Below are 24,800 nucleotides of genomic sequence, written 5' to 3' on the forward strand. Positions count from 1 at the left end.
AAACAACATTTTTTAAAATTGAAGCCAAATTTAAGAATAGAAATTTAATTTTTATTTGAATAAAGTAATATGAAAGTTATTCTGATAACCAATGTAATTTTATTTCAAAATTAATTTTGTTTTTTGCTACTGTTTATGTAAAATATAAAAATCAAAAAAATTATTTAAGAATTGAAAATTTCCAAAACATTCCGGTATTATTATCTATTTAAACCCATTAATTATATTCCTATTTTAAAACACGAAGAAATTCTATTTCTTAGACCCAGATCACAATAATATTTGAAGATGTATTAAGAAGATATTTTATCTTGAGCCCGGCTTTCATAAGTGTAATTCACTCATAATAAATGGAATGATAATGTAATGTCAAACAGATTTTTGCGTATTTATTTAAAAAATTTTTTTTTACGTAATTTTTCTTGCGAATAAAATTTTTACTTAACTTTTAAAGCATAATATGCATGTAATATAATTATATATAAAATATATATGTGTTAGTATATGTAAAATATGATTTTCAATTTTGAAGAAAGATAATAATATCCTTGTTTACTCAATATTTTCTTTATCCTTTTTAAAAATTATTTATGTCATGTTCACTGAGGTGATAAATGATTTTCACAATAATTTTTCTTTCGTTTTTGCTTTTGTTTTTATTTTTTTGTTTTTTTTTTAGAATTTTTATTTACTAAATAATTTATTAATAATTTTTATGAAAAATATTTATACATACATTATGTATGTAGATTTGTATGTATGTAGGTGTAATAGTATATAAAATAATACTCTTATACTAAAAATAGAATTTGCATTTATTAAAAATTTTAATAATGAATGCGTATATTGAGAGAAAATAAAAAAAAGAAAACGCAAATAAAGAAGATTTTTTTTTATTTATTTCTTAATTTTTATTATTCTATTATTTATTTTTAATGACATTTTTATTATTTTACATTTTTTATTTAAATAAAGTGAAAATTTTTAAATTTTTTCCAAAATCTTTTCGAATAACCTAAAAAAATTTTTGGTTAAGTTTAAACAAAAAATTTTTCATCTTTTTTTGAATTGTGAATTGTTTTGAGTTCTAATTGTGAATGATAATTTTTTTTAATTAAAGAAAATATTTAAATTATTTTTGTACCATAAACACATTTCAAAAAAATTCATTTTTCCACATAACTTTTAAAATATATAGGTAATAGGTTAAGTCTATTTATTACTGTGAAGAATTATTCACATTTTAGGACTGCTTCCTACATATAAAATTCGCATTTATAATACTATAGTTTTAGATTAATTAAAGAGGTATTTAAAACAAATACACATATATGAGTACCTATTGTACTTTACAACAATTTCCAGAAATAATATTCATTTTTATCACAACACAAATTTTATTGATTTAACATTGTTTACAGAATAATACAATTTTTCAACTAGACTCAACTAAATTTGAAAAGAAATCGAAATATCTTACTTGAGCTGCTAATAAATTCTTGAAATCACAAAAGTATCTACAAAATGTATCAAAAATTCTAAGAAATTATCAAAAGCTATCGGATTCTTTCAATAGTATTCAACAATCTAATGAGAAATTAAATGAAATTTTTGTTTTTTAATTATACTCGTAACTATGATCAATTACCGAAAGAAAATAAATTTTAACAAAAATTCCTTAAAAACAAATTTTCTTGGAAACATGAGACAAAATTAAAGTAGGTGTAACAACAATTTTTGAATTGACATTCATTCTAAAATAAAATAATAAGAAATAAGAGAAAAGAAACAATTTTTTTGTATTGTAAAATGTTCAAATAAATGTAAAACATCAATAAAAATCCATATTTAAAAATATTTGAAAAAATAAAAAAAAAAAAATTTATAAAATTTACAATTTAAATTTAAAAAATACATTTTGTTTATAATGTCAAAGAATACTACATAACATATAGGATACAAGACAGAAAATACATAAAAAGAAATTAAATTGAAAATAATAGAAATAAAATAATAAAATAAATAATAAAATCCTTAAAATTCAACCTTTTTGAAATCAGAATTGAAAGGATAACAAAATGTCTCTGTATTTTTTTTTTTGTTATTTTCTGTTATAATACTGTTATTATATTATTATTCTTCTATATTTCGGTAGCTATATAGAATTTAAATTTTCTTAGAATAGAACAAAAATTAATAATTCAAAATTAAATATTTGAGCTCTAGAAATAACTTAATACTTAGAATTAAATTCAAAAATAAAATAAAGAATGTATTAAAACAAAAATCAAACATTTTTTTTTTGAAAATTTTAAAAATTTATAATAATCTATATTAGGCCAGACTGTATTCATATAAATACACATATGTATACATATATATACATACGAGTATAATATGTTGAACATTAATTCTACAAGGATGGGAAAATTCTATTTTATTGTTTTCTTTTACAATATTCTTTTTTTAATCCATTTATATTTTGTATTTATTCATCACATACAAAATACGTCTTTGATAAATTTATATGTGTTCTTTTATATATGTATGTATACTTTTTAGCACTTTTCCAAAAAATTTTTGAAAAAAAGTGCTTATTAGTTTCACTCTGTCCGTCCGTCCGTCCGTGTGTCTGTTTACAAAACTTCTACACCCTTGAAATAGAAAGCTGAAATTTTGTACGTACATAGAGTTTTAATAGAAACTTATTTTCGTAGAACAAAATTTTTATCTATCTCCCCCCCTTTAGAAATTATACCCCCCCCCCCCACCCCCCGAAACCCTAAAAATACCATTCTTTAACTATTTAGTGCAATGAAACCATAAGGATTTTTCAAATTTTGCAAACGCAGAAAGGCAGTGGCTTGCTTCCCCTAGCGGGGTATACTAAAGATTAACTTTAGAAAAACAAAATGGCCGCTCAAATTTACCGTTATGTAAAGTCCGTTTTTTCCAAATTTTTGATGTCGTTTATTTTCTAGACCCCAACCTGTAGAAGCTTGAAATTTTATGGGCTTTTAGACATTAACAAATAGTTCATTTCGTTTGAAGAAAATTTTTTTCCATCTCCTTCCCCTCTCAAGTTATTGCCTCTTGAAATTTGTAAAATTTGAATTTTTGACATCTTATATTTCCGAAATCGCAAGCTTTTTCAAATTTCTATAAACACAAAAAGCTAACGGTAAATTCCATGACATTAAAAAATATATTTATTTTTCTTAACTCACATAATTAAACCTTAAAATCGAGCATTATGTTAACAACACTTTATATTAATTTTTGCTTTATTTCAAAGACTGCATAAATCGTTGATCCTAAATATATGCAATCCTAGAAAGAGTTTTGTATATGAATGAAAATAATTTTTAGAATGTGTGATAGGTATACATAGACTGTATTTAAAAGCAGAATTTTCACTTGCTGAAGGGAAAAGTGCTACAATACAAACCATTGGTTTGACCCAACTTTATTTGTTATCTCCTTATACATTCATATAATATGCATTTTAAAATGGTATTTAGAAAAAGAAATATAAAGAAAAAATATCATCAGCTCTATGTTTTTTTTTAAATGATATTCCAATGTTTTTATTTTAATTCCCAAGGGTTGTGTGTCAAATGTTTTAATATTATATATTTAATATTTATATTTTGAAATAGTATAACACTTTTGTAAACATGTTCCCATATATTTTTTTTTGAATTAATATTTTAATATTATTATTCTTTTTGTTAATAGATTATAACTATATGTTGAAAAGAAATTTAGTTGAAATTAGAGCGGGAGCAATAAATTTAAATAATAATTTTTAATTATTATTTAATTATAAACTCAATCAGGTTTTTTAATTAACATAGTGTCTATTATATTATACTCAATTAGAATACCATAAAAGCAAACATCTTAATTATTTTTAGATGGGGGACATTTCAACTCATGTTAATGTAAATTTAAAATTTTTGCGGTACATTTGAAAGTAAAATATTGTAAAAAGTGAGAGGTATTACAGAAAATAAAATTTACATTCTTGTATAAATACAAATATCTCATACTATAGTATAACAAACCTTATAATGGTTAACAACAACTATTAAAAAAATAATGGAGCTTAAACAAATAACTCTAAGGTTTTATTGTACCATACTATAACTCATGAAAATATAGGTCTATTTCAAAAATTATTGACTCAGTTCCTGCTGACAGTTACTTTTACAAAACAATTCTTTTTGAGTAGCACATAAAAAATATTTGAAAATAAAATAATAGAACCTAATGAGCAAAACATATAGAGATCTTCAGAGAAGAAAGTAACACTTTTTTGCGAGTTTCTGGAAAGGCAGATGCAAAATTTACTATAAATCAATTCATATTTGCTTTAATATCTAGAACAATGGAACAAATACAATAAAAAATATTAAAACGAAACTATTACAAACCTCTTAATAAATCTCCAGTTTTATATTTAATTTTGTAAATATTACTCATTTACATATTATACACATTTTGTACAAACATTTTTGTATAAGTGTAATTTCACTTTCACTTTTTTGTTCTTCCAGGATAACCCTAAACATCTTATATGCATATTGTTCAGATATGAATTGCAGTTTACTTACACAGTAAAAATTTTAAGTTTAAATCTACAAAAGTTTTGTTAAAAATTAAACTGTTTTTTTTTTTTTAACTCGATCCTTTAAATAAATGGTTTGGCAGATTAAAGATTTATTCCATTAGATTTAATTCTCTTGTAAACTGTCAGTTGAAATTTTCACCCTTATTACTAACGTAAAAATAGAACTATTAGCATTGTTTACTTAAAAAATATATTTCAATTTTTAATAAAATTGCTAACATATATCAATTTATACCGTACAAACTTATAGCAAACCTCTACAATTAAATACAGATTTTATTTAATTCTAAATTTATTCAATTTTTGTTTAATTTGCGAAATTCTAAAGCTGTCAAAATATAATTGAAAGAGACTCCTCGAAAATTTGGCACTTTAAGCCCTTTTTTTCTTTTGGAAGAATTTTCTTGAATTTTGAAAGCTTCATTCAGAATTTTGGAGGCTAGCACCTTTTGAAATAATAAAATTCAAATATTGACTTTTACTAGCTTTGTTTTAGTTAAAGTATTCAAAAATTTTGATTCTAACTAAGAAAATTTTTCATTAATTAAAATTTTTGATGATGTATCAAAATTAAAGCATCCAAACTACAAGCTTTTCCTATGGAATTAAAATATACCATTATAAATTTACTAAAAATTCGTTTACATTCCATTAGGTTTTTCTTTAAAATATATAAGAGCATTTTGTAAGAAAAAGGAAAGCCATTTTGCAATGATAAAACGTAAACGTTGAATTAAAAATAAAAAAATATTCAAGAATAATATTTTTTTGTAAAAAACAAAAATTCTCATATCATCAAAATCAACCTCTGAAAAGGAGGTAGGAAAAAAAGCAAATTTTTTACAATGTTACGTTCTTATTTTTATATTTTCCTGCACAATAAATTTTCCAATGAAAAACATCACCTCGACAGAAAAAATTTCTTTAGAATTCATGCAAGTAACAGAATAAACGTTGTACGTATGAAATAGAAATTCTTAACAAAAAAAAATTTGGTTTCTGTTTCCTTCTTTTTGTTTTTGTAACATTAGGACAAAGCATACGTGGATAAATTTTCATCCCGATCACAAGCTTGTATACAAAAAAATCAACCAGAACAAACCCGAAAAGCAAAAAAAAAAAAACAAATGAAATTGTACATAGAAAAAGTTTTCATCATTGTCTTTATTTATGACAAGTTCCCATTATAAATATTTTTTCAAAATAAAAAAAAATTATTAAAAAAAAAAATACTTTTATTTAAATATTCATATATGATGTTGTAATTTATATGCTTGTATTTAATTTGTAATTTTCATAGATATGTACATAGGCATATACGCACATATACTTGGAAAAAAAAGAAATGAAATTTTAGGCAAAATAAAATTTTCGTTCAAGCTGATATTTCTGAAGAAACAAACCATATACCGAACCTATGCTCACAAAATCCTGTGATAGCAAGTAAACACATACATTTACGACATTTACAACATGTAAATGTATATGTTTAGATACAATTTTTATCTTGCTTTAAGGTATACGTATAATTCAAGGGAAAGTCTTAAGAAATTTTCAACAAAGTGATATGACAACGCACAGTATATAAATATTTTTTGTACTCCTGACAAAAAACTAAAAAATTAATTTTTTGAGTTAAAGAAATTTTTTTTGAAACAAAAAAATTTTCTCTTTTTAGATATTTTAACAATAAGTTGGTGGAAAACGTACATAATTTTGAAAGTAATGTAAAAACGTTAAAGTTCCTTAAAAAATTAAAAAATTTTCAAATTTAATTCAAAAATTTTTATAATGGTATTAAAATTAAAAGAGGTGAGCGAGTTGAAAAGGTAATAATAGTATTTATAAAAAATCAATGGTTTTGAAAGTTTTGTGAGATTTTTCGCCAGCAACTGCGCTAGGTGATTATTTTAAAGCAAAAATTAGAATTTTATGTATTTTGCTTTGAATCCACAAATTCTTAATTTTGTAAAATTAAATTACCCCGAAAAATTTTCGATATGTAAATTTTTTTAGAAGTTCTGGCTTTACTATTAAACTTATAGTTCGTATAAATTAAGAGTGTATAGTATATAAAATATTTTGCAATCATAAGTTTCGAAATATGATTAAAGAGTTACTTTTCAAGCCGAAATATGTCCGCCTGAATCAGCTTTGATGATATTGAATATTAAATGGCAGGTGCAACAGGTTCATAGCACCCCACTTAGTATAAATGTTCCGTTTTGCTACCACTACCCCATGATTACCAAGTTGGCATTGACAACAACAGGTGGCCTATCTAACAATAACAGGTGGCCTATCTAAGCCCCCCGATCCTGTTGTGGAATCTATCCAAATCCTCGATAATAATCTTCGCCCAGCTACGTTACACATGCTCTGCTTCACGAGACTATTCTGTCAATTAGAACTGTAACAAGCTTGTAAAAACTTATAGGTTTAATAATATGATTAATTTTTACTGCTTAATCTTCTAAGTCACCTCATTATATTGTGTACAATATTAAATTTTATTTTTTACCTAAATTTTACATAACACTCAAATTATATTCCTATGTAATACATAGAACAGTTCAAATTTAGCTACTATTTTTTTCTTAGGAAGACGTTCCTTACTTCCAATTGAATTCATAAACATTAAATTTTTTCCTGTTAACAAATGAAAGAGAGCTTAAGAAATTACAAAAAGGAAGAACACAACATCAAATGAAATAAATTTTAAATATTTTCATATAAATATTAACAAAGATTACCACAAAAAAAAAATATTCCTACAAAAATATTTTAGACATTTTCTGTTCAAATACAAAACAAATAAAATAAAATAGAGAAAAATAAGAGTGAAAGAAGTAGAGCACACACACGCATACACGTATCTGAGTATAAAAGTGAAAAGGCCACAAACTTTCGCAGTGAGATATAATTTCTATATGAAGAAACAAGAAAACCAAAAAAAAAACAAAGAATCAAAAACTCCAAAAAAATAAAATATGAATTTTTTTTCTCTGACTTTTCATCGGATTTTCACATTGGTTTGATATTTCATCTTCGTTTTTTTCGGTGTAAACTTTTTAAATTGTTTGAAAAATCCAAAAATTCCATCAGAATTTCGTTGATATTATTTTTACTCCCTTTAATAATATTTTTTCATTCTCTTTCTTTCTCTTAAATTTATTTGCATTCTTAATACATTAATTTTATATGCGTATGTATGTACATATGTGCATAATATATTTGTACATATTTATGTATACTTTTAGAGATTCTTTTCGTTGTTATCTGGAATGCACAATAATTGCATTACAAAACTGACTTGAATCCATATAACTTTCAAGTATTTTCATTCATTTATTGCATTCATTTTGAAAATATTTCGCTCTTCAGATTGTTTTATGCTTCGAAATTCTCAATCATTCATGAATTTCATTATTTTTGTTTTTTATTTTATAATATGTAAGTAAAAATTCAGCACATGTGACCCAAAAAATGTTATATATACTTTTAATATATTGCTTCATGAAAAATAGGGTGTCTAGTACCTTAATGCAATGCTACATGGAATAATTGTCTATTTAATACAGAAACGAAAACATACGTAAATACATAAAACGTCTAAATTTGTTAAATTTCCTGTGAGTAATAACAGGAACACCACCTGTTGCGAACACCGTCTCCATACAAAAGTTATACATAGCTACCCGCTAGGATCTATAGAATGGTCTATATACCAATACGTGAAGATACGAGACATCTTGCATGTATTTGTACATATTTACGTATACAGTATGTGTTTTCTTTTCTTTAAATATATTGTTCATCTTTATGCTTTAAATTTCCCTCCTTTATATTCATATATTTCTTTACCATAATAGTAACTTAAATTAATGTCACATCTGAAATAGTAAGAGGAAATATTTATGTTTAAAATTCGATTATCCTGAAATTTTTATTAAAACAAAAACTCATTTGATTCGTTTAGTTGTAATTTTACTTAGAAGAGTTTTATGAACCCACGCGTTGTGTTTAACAAGCATTAACAAGTAATGAATATTCTTGTAACCACAATTGGACCAAACATAAAAATTCTCATGGAATAATAGTTTATATTCGATATCCACTTATTTTGAATCAAAAAAATTTAAGAATTAAACAACATCCCTTGTAAATATAAATTAAGAATAGCTGCCAATATTTTACAAGCTCTTATAGCTAGATGAATGATAAAATCGTAACGAAAATACAAATCTAAACTTTGTTTGTGATTTTTTTTTGAAATCATCACATCAACTTTATAGGAAACCACTAAAATTATAATATGAGAAAGTAATTTCCTTGGAAAAACTTATAAGGTTAAAAATAATTCACAAGAATTTTCTATTAGGCTCATTATTAAAAACGGAAAAATTTTAGTAGCCTCAAAAACCCGAATTATATAATACGTATAATATAAAGCTAATATAAATGCGAATGTACTTATTTAATAAAATTATAGCAGAATTCTATAATTTCAGTCTATAAAAGCATCATTATGTTATTAGACCCGGAATACATTTGTTGCAAACAACGTTTATTTTCCAAACAAAATCAAAACTGTATAATATAGGAATTCATAATCCACCGGTGGGAAACCACAAAAAAATTTTTTACTTCTATATTAGCAGCATCATCAACTCCAATAAACTAACTTAAAATATTCTTTCTATTCAATTTCAAAACCACAACCTGTACCATTATATTATTTGGGTCTAATTTCTCTTCTTACATTTCCGTATAGTATAATTCATAATATTATATACGCTTTATGGTATATGTTCTTTAGTAGTTAACATAAGCAAGGTATAATTTAAATCCACTAAAATGGTATATAATATATATATTTTTATGTAACACATAGTAAGTAATTTATGTGGAAAATGTTAACGCATAACCCATTAAAAATCATAATTGAAAATATGTAAGTTTGTATATTATGTACATATAAATAATATTATTTAAATTTACTGAAAGTATAATATGCTCTACGCTACCATAAAAAATAAAAAAAAAATTTTTTTCTCTCAACATTATGACCGCATCTCTTACCTTAATGATTCATTAACTTCAGTCTATGTATAATTTTATAACCCAAATCAAGTGAGGATAATTAATATCCTTCAACAGATTATGGATACATAACTGAATATTTTTCATTATAATATAATATTTTTTTTTTATTCTTAAAATAAAATTTATGATTATAAAATTTACTTAATAAAATTTCAGCCCTTTTTCATACTTATTATTATGGGCATCATCGCACAGATAAATCTATAAGGATTACTCTATATCGCATTGGATTGCATACGCACGTCAATTTATGATGATAATAAAAAGTAAATAATTAAAAATATTTTTTTTATACACAAGTAGCATGCCTGACAAAAATTATACATTATGCATAAAAATATTTTTTTTTTTAAAAGAAAAACAACGCTTTTTAGTGGTCATTTTTACATTGAGGATAAACCACTAATTTTTTTGTTTTCTTTTTTTATCTTTTCATCTATTTAATGTCCACTCAATCATAAACTCAATAATATATACTTAAGTACTTGATGGAAGTGCCTGTGTGTGATATGCATATAAGAATAATGATTCTATAAAAATGTCAAATGACCAATATTATTCCGTTTTGTGGTAACATTGAAGAGTTCAAAGTAATAAAAATCATTACTTTTTATACATAACTATAGTTACTTATAAGACACTTATACAAGGACAAAATTTTTAAAAACGTTGTCTACAAGTTCAGTCAAAAATGAAAAGTTATATGCTAAGTTTTAAATAAAAAAATTTAATGATGTCAAAAATTTAGAGAAGTCATAAACAACTTGCTCTCTTAAACAAAAATTTAACAATTTAATCAGCATTTGAATTTCACTAGTATTAGACGGCTGACGGATTGTCAGACGGCTACAATCGCTCTTAAATGCAGCTAATTTAGCTTTGCTTGCATGTCTAAATGCAAGTGGGCTAGCAAAAAATTGACGAATGTGAGGATACAGTACAGTGAGGATTTCCATTAAATCAACTGCTTCGCAATTAGTCTAAGGGTGTTAGAGTGGTATATGCATCCTCTTTGTTTTCTGAATTCGGCAGCCAACTTGTTCTTTTCTTACAATTGCTTCTATTTTCATTTCAATTCTAGACAGGATTATGAGTATCAGCAATTTGTTAACTGTATTTAAGATAATTATACCTCTCCAGTTGGCGCACTCCCTGAAGTCCTTCTTCGGGAACAAAACAATTATACCGTGTCTCCAGGATTTCGAATTTCGTTCAATCTCCCATATATGCAATTGTATGGGCTGCAGAATTTCTGTCATTATGTCGGCTTGCCTAATAATATCTAAGAATAATATCTTAGGGTATGTGGTCGCTCTGTATGTCTACTCCTACTCGGGTTTGTACATCTAATAGTGATTGTCTCTATTTAGTCCTAATTCATATATGATCTATCTGATTATTTGCACGACCGTCTAGAGGCACCCACGTAAATTTATGGACATTCCTATGAGAAAAAAGGGTTGCACCTATGGCTAGAATTCTGCTCACAAATCTATCATAATACGCTCACGGTTGATATTTCTTGAGCTTATGAATTACGAGCCTACCATTTTTCTCGAATCGACCTTACTTCTAGAGCCAGTTTTTGCATTATGATCGCCCATCAGTATTACAATATACATTTTAGTTATATTACTCATGACAGCCGTAAGCTGGGTATAGAATTCATTTTTCATCCCTTCTATCTTTTCACTTCTCATGTGTTCTATCTCATATTAATTTCCACCTCATCAGGTTAATGCATATTCTCTTGTCTATTATGATTTGAACTTATTTCCCTCTGCCTAACTCGCAGAACTCATATTCCATATCATTTTATTTCCCTCTCAATGGAAGCCAATCTTGAAACTTTCATCATTATTCTTATATTCGATTGAAAAGCTATATAATTTTAAAATCTTATAAGCCTTCATAGTTAAAGGCCGTTATTTATTTTTAAAGGATTCTAGCCGATTTTCGGTTCTAAAATTTTTATGACAAGATAGATATTCGTCAACTCATATATTAAAGGAAATGGTAGTTAACAATCATATACATGCATACCTGTGCGCATATATTTCTAATTAAATTGCAAATTATTGTGTTTTGAAGGAAAAGAATGTGGAAAGAAAAAGAAACCAAATGGATTTGCTTAAAAAATAATTACAATAATTGTCAAAAACCACTGATTTTTTCAAAACACTATTCTCGTCGAATTGGTATACACTTTGGGAAAATCTTCTTTAAAAACAGATAAAATAACTCTGTCAGAACACCGAACAGAATATATTTTTATGAAGTATGTTTCTTTATTAATTTAAGTAGGTCAAAACTTCAAAATTCTTATTTACAAAATCCGATTTTTAAATTAAAGGACTCATGAAATAAAGTTTTTGTTATCTACACAATATATAAAAATTTAAAAAAAAATCAATCTTTATTCAATGAATTTTTAATACCACGGCAAATTGGTTCACAAGGAAGATTTTCTTATTTTAAAATCACTGCGTTTTATAATTACTTAAATATTTTCTTATACATACAGAAAGCCTTACAAATTTCATTTTTTGTACAAAAATAAGTTTTCATAATTTCTTATATTAAATTCATTCACTTAATCCATTCAAATAATTCACGCTAAAACAAAATACTCGTAAAAGTTCAAAGACAAAAATTGTGAAAAAATTTGTACAACGAAAATTTCAAGAAAAAAAAGGAAAATGGAAAAACTTTTTTTTTTAAATATTTTTTGTTAATCTTTTTTCTTTTGAATTTTTGTTTTTCTTCTCACTTTTATACATAATTATTCACTTAAAATTATTAAATTAATTAATTTTTTTTTTTATTAAATTAACGTACTTTTGACATAACTTGATATAAAAATAAAAGTATTGTATATAGAAAATTTTTAACACCTAAAAAGGATGCGAAAATAATGGTGACAACTTGTGGGTGTAATTTATCTGTGTTAAATAATATGTAGGGCAAAAGGAAAAAGAAAGTTTAATGCAGTCTCTAAACTTATTCTTGCGCCTGATTTCTTTTTTTAACTTTCTTAAATTTCTTTTAGTAAAATGATAAAAACTTATACTTGAATGTCAAAAGAAAATTCCTTCGCACTCCTTTTTAATTTATCATAATTAAAGAAGAAAAGTAAAGAGCAAAAAAGTAGGAAAAAACGTAGGAAGTAGAAGTAGAAATTTACAAGACGTAACGTTTTACGTAACGTAAAATGAATCATGGGACAATTGAGTGATTCATAAACTTTCTTATTTAAATGGTTTTATTCTATAAAATATCCCTGTGAAATAGGGTAATAGTGTTTTTTTTCGAAACTAGCAATTGATATTGCTTTCTATGTGTTTTAGATAATAGGAAAGACTTGTCCCAAAAGAAAAATTGAGCAAAATCGCAAATATTCTTTTTCCTACTTTAAAAAAGTATCCCCATTTTGGTAACATAGTTACTAATGGGTTAATATATACTGTATTTAGCTAATTATGAAGTGCGATATCACGAAGATCAAACAAAACAAATTTGTTGTACGAATGCTCCACTTTTTTGTTATACAAAAAAGTCATGGAACATTTATCAATCGTCTTCAAAGGATAAGATAAACAAAGCCAATTCAAAGTAATCCAAATATTTTTAATTACTTATTAGCTTAGGTTCATTATATAGATAACATCAAACTCCCTACGCAATATAGAAAACATCAAATTTCAATGTAAAAATAATTTTATATTATCATTTATGTGAAAAATTCTTGAATAGATAAGAAAGTTCAAAATTCTTGAGAAATTCTTTTCTTATTTACCTATGCTTTTTTTTTTGCAATCTTACAAATTGCCTATTTATGCTTAATCTTACAAATCTTATTCCTAAATCTTATAAAAGGTTACAAGAATTTTTTTCACTTTCATATTTTTACGTTTAATTCCTTTTTACTTTCGGTTTTTACTCTTAAAATGTGTTAATAAGAATTTATAAAATCTAACAGGTATGAATGGTACAACGCATACATACATAAATATATAAAAATTTTTTTTAAAAGTAACGTATGAAATTCTTTCTTCTATTGTAATTCAAAAATTTGAATTCCATTCAAACAAAATTCAAAACGAGAAGCCTTCTTGAATACAAAAATTTGAAAGGACACTGAAATGAACAAAATTTTTAGTATTTTTATGTTTTGATTAACAAAAATGAATATTGTAGTATGACATATTTTTATACTCTAAAGGAGAATTCCAATTCCTTTCAAAAGAACTTCTTTTCTATACGTAAATGGCATATTGTAAATTATTTCAAAATATTCATAAATTCAAGATAATAATAAGATACTAAAAATCGTTCAAAGGTATTCTACTATTATTAACAAAAAATATTTTCTTTTAAATAGTTATATATATATTATATATTAATTATATATTAATTATACATACATGTTATACATTATAATATAATAATGTACAGTCCCAGTTATTTCAAATATTTTAAGAGATGTTAAAATATTTTAAATTTTATAAGTAATAAGGTCTAATTTTAGAATATTCAAATATATCATAACTGTAGAATATTTATAAGACTGCCATAAATAATATTCATAGACCTAATCCTCGCTTTATAGCCTGGAAATATGCAATAGTAAATTATTGAAACCCAACAAAACATTTCGAAATATATTCATGAAACATCAAGAATATTAAAGTGGTAACAATAAATCTAAGAAATTTCCATTTGGCTTTTATTCTTCTTGATATTACTAACAACTGACAATGGAATACTATACTATAGTATAACAGTTATAATATTAATAGAATAAAATCAACTATAATCATAATTAAGTATTATTTGGTGACCCGTATCTATATATAAGGATAAAAACTTTAATTTTTAATTCATGCTTTGTCAATTCTTTCACAACAACCTCTCAAATATTTACTATTCTTAATTAATTGTAACTTGTATTAGCCAAATAAAATATAAAACCCGTTCTGTTATCATCATCATCATCTTCATAATATAATCATCTAAAATTTATTCTAACTGAATATTTACGATGTAAATAAAAATATATTATATTTTATATATTATATACATACACATATGTACAAAAGAGCATCCATATGCATACATGTATGAATTAAATATAGGAACGATTAAGAATTGAACGGGATAATAAAACCATAAATATATAAAAAAAAACAATAGAATCTATATCTGAAAAATAAACCTTTTAAATCTTATTTTTCCATTTTGTTATTTTAACAAACTAACTTTTCCATTTTAATTTTTTAATTTTCCGAAAAACAAATAACAAACAACTAAAACAAAAAAGACAATTGAAAAACAAACAAAAATTAATTATTCTACAAGTTCCAGCACCATTTCGGACATTGTACCTCCAATATACTCATAAGTTTACTTGAATAAGTTGTAAAAAAAAAATAGAAAAAAAAAGCCAAGTCAAAACAAAAGAATAAAATTGAAAATTAAAAAACAAAAAAAAAAAACAATTTTTATAACAAAAAGGATGTAAAAGAAAAAGCATAAAAATTTTCGCTCAAATAATTTGTGATCCTTTTTTTTATGTAAGAAAATATAAAATTTTTTTAAAAAATAAAAATTATAAAAATAAAATATTGAAGAAATTACATTGCAATTTAGTTCAATTTAGAAAATAAAATTCTATAACAATAGCTCATATACTAGCCATATATAGCAGGGGTCGGCATCCTTTTTCGGACGGTGGGCTATTTTCGCAATAATATTTTTAATGCGGGGGCCTCACATTCAAATGTAATGTAAATATGTAGTTCTTTTATCAAAAATAAATTAGGTAAAAATTTTTTTTTTCGACCAAAATTTATTAAAAATATTAAGGAAAATAGTTCCATTGATAAATGCATTAAAATTTGATGCACTTTTTGTTCTTGAGTACTGTTTGATAATTCGATATTACAGTAACAAATTGACGAATTGAAATAATCAATACCTCGCTAAATGGGCTGTTGTATTTACAGTAAAATTGGTTTCCCGCTATCCATCTCCTAGCGCACATTTTTGTCACGGTCCATATTTAGGTATACTTACTCTTTAGCTTGTTGATTTTTCCACGCACGTTTCCAACCCCTGATATATGTAATAATGCTACGATATTAGTTGCTCTACTGATCCAATAACAAAATGAATGAGAAAATAAAGAAATATTAAAGAAAAATGAAAAAAAAAAAACTAAAAATGCACAATTCAGCAACAAAAAGAAAAAAGTTTGTGACGCCTTTATATATGCAACGATTTCAATCAATATTATTATTGTTGCTCGTAAAATGCATTCATACATGAATGTTTACAAGCTCACACCTATTTAATTTGCTATAAATCCATATATATATAAATAAAATATTTGAAAACATTGGATATATGTACATATTTCAAGCTATATATATGTACACTTTTGATAATTGAAATTTGCGGAGACCACTTAAAATTAAAGTGAAATAAATTTAATTGTCAATTTGTGGAAATCGTTTTAATAAATTTTAAGGACATATCTATATGTGTTAATAGAAAACAAACATAATTGAAATAATTGAATTGCTTATTTTTGCATCCATAAGTAGACCAAGTAAATTTATAAATGACATATAGACAAACTATTATTCTGATTCAAATTTAAACAAATTTAGGATGCTTTAAAATTTTAGAAAAAAAGTTTTTTTATTTTGAATATTTTATTTTAAGTGCATTTACGAAAAGTTAGAAAATTTGAGTTCGAAACTTTATCCTCAATACGAATTCGTTAAATTTCAATTATCTTTATTATTATAAAAGTCAGAACTGATGTAAGTTTTGGGATTTGATGAATCTTGGAACCGATGTTCAATAGTATAAAAAATTAAGTTGTCAAAATTAAAAATGAAAATGAAAAAACGGTCTTTGAATGAGGCAACTATGATCAGAAACGTTACAAACGATTCTAGAAATAGTTAAAGACTAATTAGTGTTACCAGCCGCGAAGAATTTATTAATTTTTGTGTAAGATTGTAGGGAAGTGTGAACTCTGTAGATTTAGATCAGATTTGAATCAATTCAGGATCCAAAAATTTTATTTTTTATTATAGTCACTTTATCTTTTACAACATGCTGAATTCAACAAGAAAATTTTATATTTAATATATTGAATTAAAATTTAACTACACAATCAACTTTAAATTTGTGTATCTATGATCAAATATGTGCAAGAAATTATAAATTTATAAATTTATTATTTATTGAAACTGACTGCATTACATAACATAATTTTATTTCGTTTCCATTTATAACCAATTCCTCTTTAATATTATAACACCTTGTTGGAGAATATGTTATTGTTATTTAAAAATTGTGAGTGATCTAGCCCATTGCCTAAATTATTAATTAAAAACCTTAAACGTAAGCTTGTCAAGCTTAACTTTTAGTAGTATTCAAAAGCACTTCAGTATTTAAGGGATTAACAATCGGAAATTACTGAATAGCTCATAGGTGCAAAATTTTACACATTGAGGAGTTATTGACTACAAGAATATCTGATTAACTAGAACAGAAATAACGAGACAAACTGCAACAGGCTTCATAAATTATTATTCATATTCTTTTTTAATACTATTTTGTTATACTATTTTATATTCTATATATAAGATACACATTTAATGACCATTCTCTTATATTAAATTGACCTGTATCCTATGAACAACAGAGATTAAATTCTAAACCAAATTTCGTCCAAAAATTGATTTTATTCGTTTTCAATATACTTTTTTTTTTTGCCTTTACATTTTTTGATTCAGTTCCCAATTCTTTTGCCAATGAAATTATTTATTCGTCCCATCTACAATCCGATTAAAAGTTTAACGGTATAGAAAAATATTTTACGGTTTTCCACTTGGTTTTTTATTTTTATTATTTGTTATTTTTTCTTTTTGATGTTTTTTGTTTCATAATTTTTTTATTTTTTCTATTTCTTCAGATTTTCTTTTTTAATTTTTTTTTCCGTGTCTTTTGATTATTTCTATTTCTTAGCTTTATTTGTCCTTTGTTATGGTTATTTTTCTTTGTTCCAATATAATAAAAAAGGAAGTCCCAATGGTCTTGAAGGCTAGAATTCTTTACTTTTCAAAAATTGAAAAATATAAAATTAATTTTTTTTTTCTTACTTCTCTCTTTTCAAGTCCTTAGAGTGTAATGATAGCTATCACTGTGATTTTTTTTATAATTTCTCAATTTACAGTTAAATTGTTGCTTTTCTTATTGTTATCGAACGTACGTACGTAAATAATAATTTAGAATTGAAAAGACAACCAGAATTTTTTGAAATTTTTTGCAATGACATAAAGAATTTGTTTTTTGAATTTTATGCCAATTTTAATAAATTCATTTGAAGCTTTCTTATGATTTTATTCTTATAATTCCAGTATAAGCACCAGCATATCTTGAGTAATTATTACGCATAGTAATTTTAATGCTGACAGTAACAAAATATGAAACTTCTTTTATACAAACAAACTAACGAACGCTCTATTTCACATAGCCTTTCCGATATAGTCTACGACCCGAATTATTTGTTTTACATGTAAACGAGATTGTGGCAACTAGAACTATAAGGGTACTAGTGTTCAAATGTTAGGAGTTAAGAATTATGAGCTCCTCTTCTATCAAGGCAAATAAATAATATGACAACATCAAATTAATCTAAAATTTTTTAGTATTTTAATAAGAAAAACAAATTTTGAAATTATAATAATATAGTTAGGCTCCAACTAAGGTGTTTTCTCCAACTTCCTGTTTTTGTAATTTAAAAATATAAATTTTGTGTTTCAAAATTAATTTCAGTTTTCACAGCATCCTTTAACTTTAAGTTTAAATGCAATAACATTTTTATAAGAACTTTTTATTTTTGAAAACAATAAAGCAAAAAATTCAAAAACTTTTCGAACACAAAATATTACATAGGCACACACATTTACACACCCTTACATTTTCATATATGAGCAAGCAAAAAAAGAAAATTCGATTTATTTTAGATAATAAAAAAAAAAAACAAAAAAATTGAATGAAAAAGAAAACTTTTCCTTTTTTTCATTTCTTCTTTTTAACTTTTTTACTTCACTTCATATTTTGATTTTTCAATTTTACTGTTCTGAGATTTCTATATAAATGAAATTTTCCACTATCCAATTCTATAATAAAAAAGGAAAAGAAGAAAAAAGAGAAAAATTTTAACATTTTTTTTTTCTATTCTTTTCTTGTTTTTCCATTTTCATTGGAAAAAATTTGTCACGCTTAATTGTTACGCCATTTAAGGTAGTTGTTATCTGTCTGTTATATTGTATAACTGATCTAAAAACAATCACACAATATTTTCTATTCTTAAATCTATATTTTATTTTACATGATAAGTAAGATGAATAAATGTATGTGTATTTGTCTTATATTAGTTCATTAGATCATTGTCAGATAGTTTGAGACCAATAGGTAAAATAATAATGTACAAAAATTTGTGTCACAAGACTTTTTTTTTTTGGTATGCCCATATTACAATGGAAAACTTTATTTTGTAGTTAGAAGATTGTAAAAGTAATTTTTGATGTTCTATTTTCCATTCAATATGATTTCTTCTTTGTTGTCTTTTGTATTCTGTAAATTACTTTTAACATTTTTGTAATTTTGTTCTTATTTCGTTTTTTGAAAAGTTTTCCGAAAATTATGAACTTATTACCATGAGGTTAAAAAACGTAATTTAATTATGAAAATTTATTAAACTATTGGCAAAAAGGCTTGGATTAAATGAAATTATTTTACATTTGTGATTTTATTGTCACAAAATATAGATCGAATAGTAAGCAATGCTCTTGGATTCAAATGCAATTATTATTGCTAATATTTCTAATTTAAAATTTATTTTATATCTTTTTGAAAAACACTTTCTAATTTAGTAGTTTTTTATAAATACGTAAATGTTATATAAATAAAAAATTTAATAAAAAATTTTAAAAATTCCCATTAATGTTCGTTAATATTACAATTGGTTTAATTTATACTTAACTGCTGGCATTGAGCAGGAGGATCTCAGTATTGGGGTTTTGACAGGGTATACTATTCATTAGGAAAGGTAGCTCAGAATGGGATAAGATTGGAATATTTGCCGGGGATACCAAGATATCGGGACGATAGAGGATATGTATCACATATTCTGTGAATGGATTTGTATCACGTACGGCTTCGGAGAATATCGATTCGACGAATAGCTTTGGACGCCTGTGAGCTATCTGCTAAACTTTTCCAAGGGATTTCAATGCAATTTAACGGGGAGGAGTGTGTTGTAGAGAGATGGATTTTCTATTAGTCTAGGTTGCAGCTTTGTCTAACTAACTAACATATACTAATTATTTTGCTAATATTTCTAATATGGGTGTCAGCGGTTTTTGAAATGCAAAAATCTTTATTTTTTCAAATGTATTTGCTTATCGTTTGTTTTTCCGTTCTAAACTGAAATGACTAATGAAAGGATTGACTCATGAAAAGGAACAAATGAAAGGCTCTGGACTAATGAAAGGATTGAAATCGACATCAAATTTTCTTAGAGTCCTTGTACCTCGAATATTATTAAGTTTTGAAGCCTTATTCTGAATAAATATTTTACTCATTTTTCATTCTCTAAACAAGAATAAAATATTACGCACCATATTATACTGAATCATCCTGTGCATTTATTTATTCATTGTACATTAATTTTATTTATTAGAGCAGCCTACATAATAGTCGCAACTCCATGTAGTTATTATTCAAATTTTTAATTTAAATTCATAATACCATTCCAAAAAAAATTTATATCAAAATTTTATGTCATTCTTTATTAAATTTACTAAAAAAAAACACAAACACAAAAACAACACATAAAAGAAATTGCAAGTAAAAAATTACAAAACAAAAAAAAAGAAAAAATTGAAAACTTTTACTTAAGAAAAAGCAAAAGTTTTCCCTCAAACCCTTCGAATAAATATGAACATTAAGCAGGAGCAAGAACAGAAACAGAAAAAAAAAACTTGTTTTTATTTGTCCAAAAGTTAATTCCTTTTTACTAGATCCTTGATTTTTGTATTTTACAAGAATTGTGTGTAAAAAAAAAAGTTCATTCTTTTCTACAATTTTTTTTTCTCCATTTTCTTGCATTTTTCCTAACTTTTTATTCTTTTATTACACTATAGTGGCTCACTTTCTTGTTTAATATGAAAGTAATTTGAGTTTGAGATGAAAAAATAAAAAACCAAAGAAAAAATTGTTGTTTGTTCACCATTTATAATTGAGCTATCTATTGTTGTTATTTATTTATTTTATGTATGTGTGTGTATTGAAAATAATACATTTTAATATACTTACACACATACAACATGCAAGTTCAATATAATATAGAAAAGCCCCTTATTGGGCAATATATGAAAAAAAACTTTAATTTTTTTTTATCAATAAAATTGTCGAATCAATTTGATCCATTATAGTAAAAAAAAAAAAAAAAAAGAAAAAGAAGAGGAAAAAATTATTTTCAATATTTTTTTTGTTTTACAAAACTTTTACTATACAAAACATTAACTAAAATAAAGTTGTTTTTTATATTGTATGTTTGTTTGAACTTTTATAATATGTGTATGTAAAATTTGTATGCACAATGTGTATTTGTAATTATGTATGTATAGAGTTTTTAAGAGGAAAAGTTGTAACAATGATTTTCTTATTGTATCTCTATATGATTATTTTGTATCATTTATTATTGGCCGTCTATAAAGCATACTATACAATATCCTGTATACAAAAGTAATGAAAAGTTTCAAAGTAAAGATTGATTCAATTTTAAACTTAATAACCATTATGCGTTAAGAGCAATAACATGTAAGAGCTAGAAATGCCATAATACACATGTATACATATGTATAATTATCATATATTAGTATTTATGTATACACAATTCAGGTTGCCAAAAAAAATTTTAATTTAATTAAATAATATTTAAATTTTAAGTACAAACAAAAATTATACAAAAAATTTAATTAACAACTTATAAGTTTTATATCAAATTCAAAACACAAATCTTGAATTTTAAAGTAGTCTAGCATTACTACAGAATATAATGAACACTATTTTCACTTAGGTTGAAACTTATTAAAATTATACTGTAATTGATAGCTGTAAAATCTTAACTGATCGAAATATATAAATTGCTTGCAAGAAGACAGGGGCGGATTTCGGCTTTAACAAATCAAACTAGGAGGCAATGTTCAAAATTTTTAAACTCGAAAATTAGGTTTTTAATTTTTACAATTCATTTTTATTTTTATTTAGCAGAAACGTCTTTGGTGAAACGTATCCAAATTATGCCCAATCTTTGATGGTCAGCAAATGTGGATGAGCGTTCACGTGCATGCATTTTAAAATTCGCACAGTATTGTATTTCTTCCACAAGTTCGTACATGTGCTTATTATAACAATTTTTTTTATTATTAGTAGGTCTTGGAAATTGAAATTGTACATCGCGTATTTAGATTTTTTTCTTTTCTCTATTCTTGTATTTTTGTTCTTCTTTTTCATATTTTTGCTTCTTTTGTTTTTTGGTTTCTTCGTTAAAAATTAAGTTTTTGAATCAATTGTTTAATTATAATTGATTTTGTTGTTACCGACAACTAAATCTAACTACATAACATCATTATGCCTTAAAACCCACCGTAAAATAGGCCCAAATCTACAGTATTAACTTTAATTTTGGGTTCGCTTTAACCTTATACCTTAGTCCGTCTCTGCAAATAGAATTGAAAATGTTTTTTAAACTCAAGTATAATTCATTATAATGCAAATTAACCTTTTTTTTTTTATGTTATGGGTTCAGCTAATAAAAAGTCAATATTTTACGCAACTTAGTTTTACATTTTAATTGAAAACAAAAATTAGGATAATTGGAAAACAATATGTTTCTCTTTTTTCTGTCACATTATTATAAATTTTAATGCAAATGTGTCCTAAATCTTTCAGGTTAAGACTACTATAATCCTTAACCAGCCTCACAACTGTTTCTTAACTGCCTATTTAAATATAATCTTAAAAGCGTAGCTATGTCTAATACATATACATATATATGTACGTCCAAAAATTCATAAAAACTTAGAAACAAATGAAGAGCAGATCTTAAAAAATACTGCAATGTTTCTTATTAAATTACTTGGAAAAAATTGTTGCATCCTTGAACAATAACTAAATAATTTAATTACAAATAACAAACACACACCCACCGTAAATTCACTTAATTTCGATCCGGAATTCAGTGTTAAACGACCCGAATGATTTAATTAAATAATTAACTATCACTTTTAATTAGTTTTAAAATAAATTTTGGCAAATTCTCTACTTACCTGTACCTCCATGCATACATACTTAAATATAGAACCAAAAATAAGTGAGTACTTTCAATTTATATGAAATCAATAATATTATCAAATTATCTAAAACAATTTTCTTATTCTTTCTTAATTTATTTTTAAAGAAATTTTCTCTTTCAAACTTATTTTCGTAAAAACTTTTAACTTTTTGGAAAATTCTGGACCATCTGCTTTTTCTTTTGTTGTTTTTCTTATTTTTTTACTGTGATTATTACTTTACTCATATTTATTTATAACATAGAATAATCATTAAAAGTTCTACATTAAATAATATACATACATAGGTACAATACATATAAAAATCCGATTACAGATTACTTTTTTGTGTCACATTCAAAGAAAGTAGAACTTTTCTTCAAAAAAAAAAAAGTTTTAATCTTTCATTTTTTACTTAAAATGTTTGATGGCTGCTTTGGGGAAAATTCATCATTTATATATTATATAATAACGAAAAAGGAAAATGATTTTTTTAAGAAAATTTTATTTCGTAATATTAGGAGTCTAATTCTTAAGAGCTTTAGGACAATAATTTAATTTTTTAATTTTTTAACTCTAAAAATTAACTGGAAATTTGTACACGTATATAAATTTGTAAATTTTCAATTTTATTGTTATAATGGTGGATTGTAACAATAAAAATTTTGGAATAAAAGAATAATTTACAAAAATTTTGAAAGTCAATTAAATAATCAGGCGACAAATAGTGTCTGAGTTGAAGCAAATTTAAGCATTTAATTTTAGATATTTTGGGATCTCGCACAACAAGAAATACAATTTTTTGTGCATAGTCGTGTAAATTTATTGTGAATTGTAAACAGTCTGAAATTCTACAAAGAAATACCAATATAAGAGGTAGTTATAGTTTTTCCAGAAAATTATGTGGATTCTTTTTTATAAAATCTTTAACGTGAAAAATCCTTGAAATTTTATTATTTTTTAAAAGCATAATTCCAGCTTAATTTAAGATTTTTGCCTAAACACATTAGGAATATTTTAATATAAAAAAAAAAAACAATTTAAAATAAATATAAAATCTATTTAATTTTTTTTTTTTGTATTTTCAGGTAAGCTAACATGGTTCCATTGTACACTGTTCAAAATAGCTATGTGGTAAAAAAATTTCTTTTAAATTTTTCATAACATATTTTTAAAAAAATCTGTGATATTTTGATTGACCGGGAGAGTTAGTGCTGCGATAAAAACTAAAATCATTATTTTAGTTTTAAAATTAGCTCAATTCTGTATCTTATCAAATTGCAATGTTAAATGCAGAAAAATTAGATATAAAGTTTTTCACCAAAATAACAGTTTTAAATTCGTACAAATTGTAAAAATTATACGCGTACATATACATATATATAGGTTATGGTAGGCTCGTCACCTACCTAGTAAACTAAATGACGTAAGAAACTGGTGTTCACGGTTATCTACAATTCGTGCACCATCCCAGGAGCGAAGTAAGAATAAAAAACAATATACATATATATGTATATATATATAGGTATTTTATTATAGATATGACTATCGTAAGTTCTGTATCCATTGTACGTCATAAAAATGCTCATAAATTATTATAATAAAATAAGTATAACAAACAAAAATCATTAAAACTAAGA

At 24.5% G+C, this 24,800-nt stretch overlaps 1 protein-coding gene across 1 annotated transcript in view; it reads left to right on the top strand.

Moving 5' to 3' along the window:
• LOC129605834 (protein sidekick-1-like) overlaps positions 1–24,341 on the top strand; it is a 121,830-nt gene extending 97,489 nt beyond the window's left edge. Inside the window, exon 8 of the mRNA XM_055515809.1 lies at positions 24,249–24,341. Within this exon, the coding sequence (XP_055371784.1) occupies positions 24,249–24,298 (50 nt within the window). The 3' untranslated portion in view covers positions 24,299–24,341. The remainder of the gene's footprint in view (positions 1–24,248) is intronic.
• Positions 24,342–24,800: the final 459 nt, after the last annotated feature.

Source organism: Condylostylus longicornis, unplaced genomic scaffold (genome assembly GCF_029603195.1).
Source record: "Condylostylus longicornis isolate FDR11 unplaced genomic scaffold, ASM2960319v2 ptg000015l, whole genome shotgun sequence".
NCBI lineage: Eukaryota > Metazoa > Arthropoda > Insecta > Diptera > Dolichopodidae > Condylostylus > Condylostylus longicornis.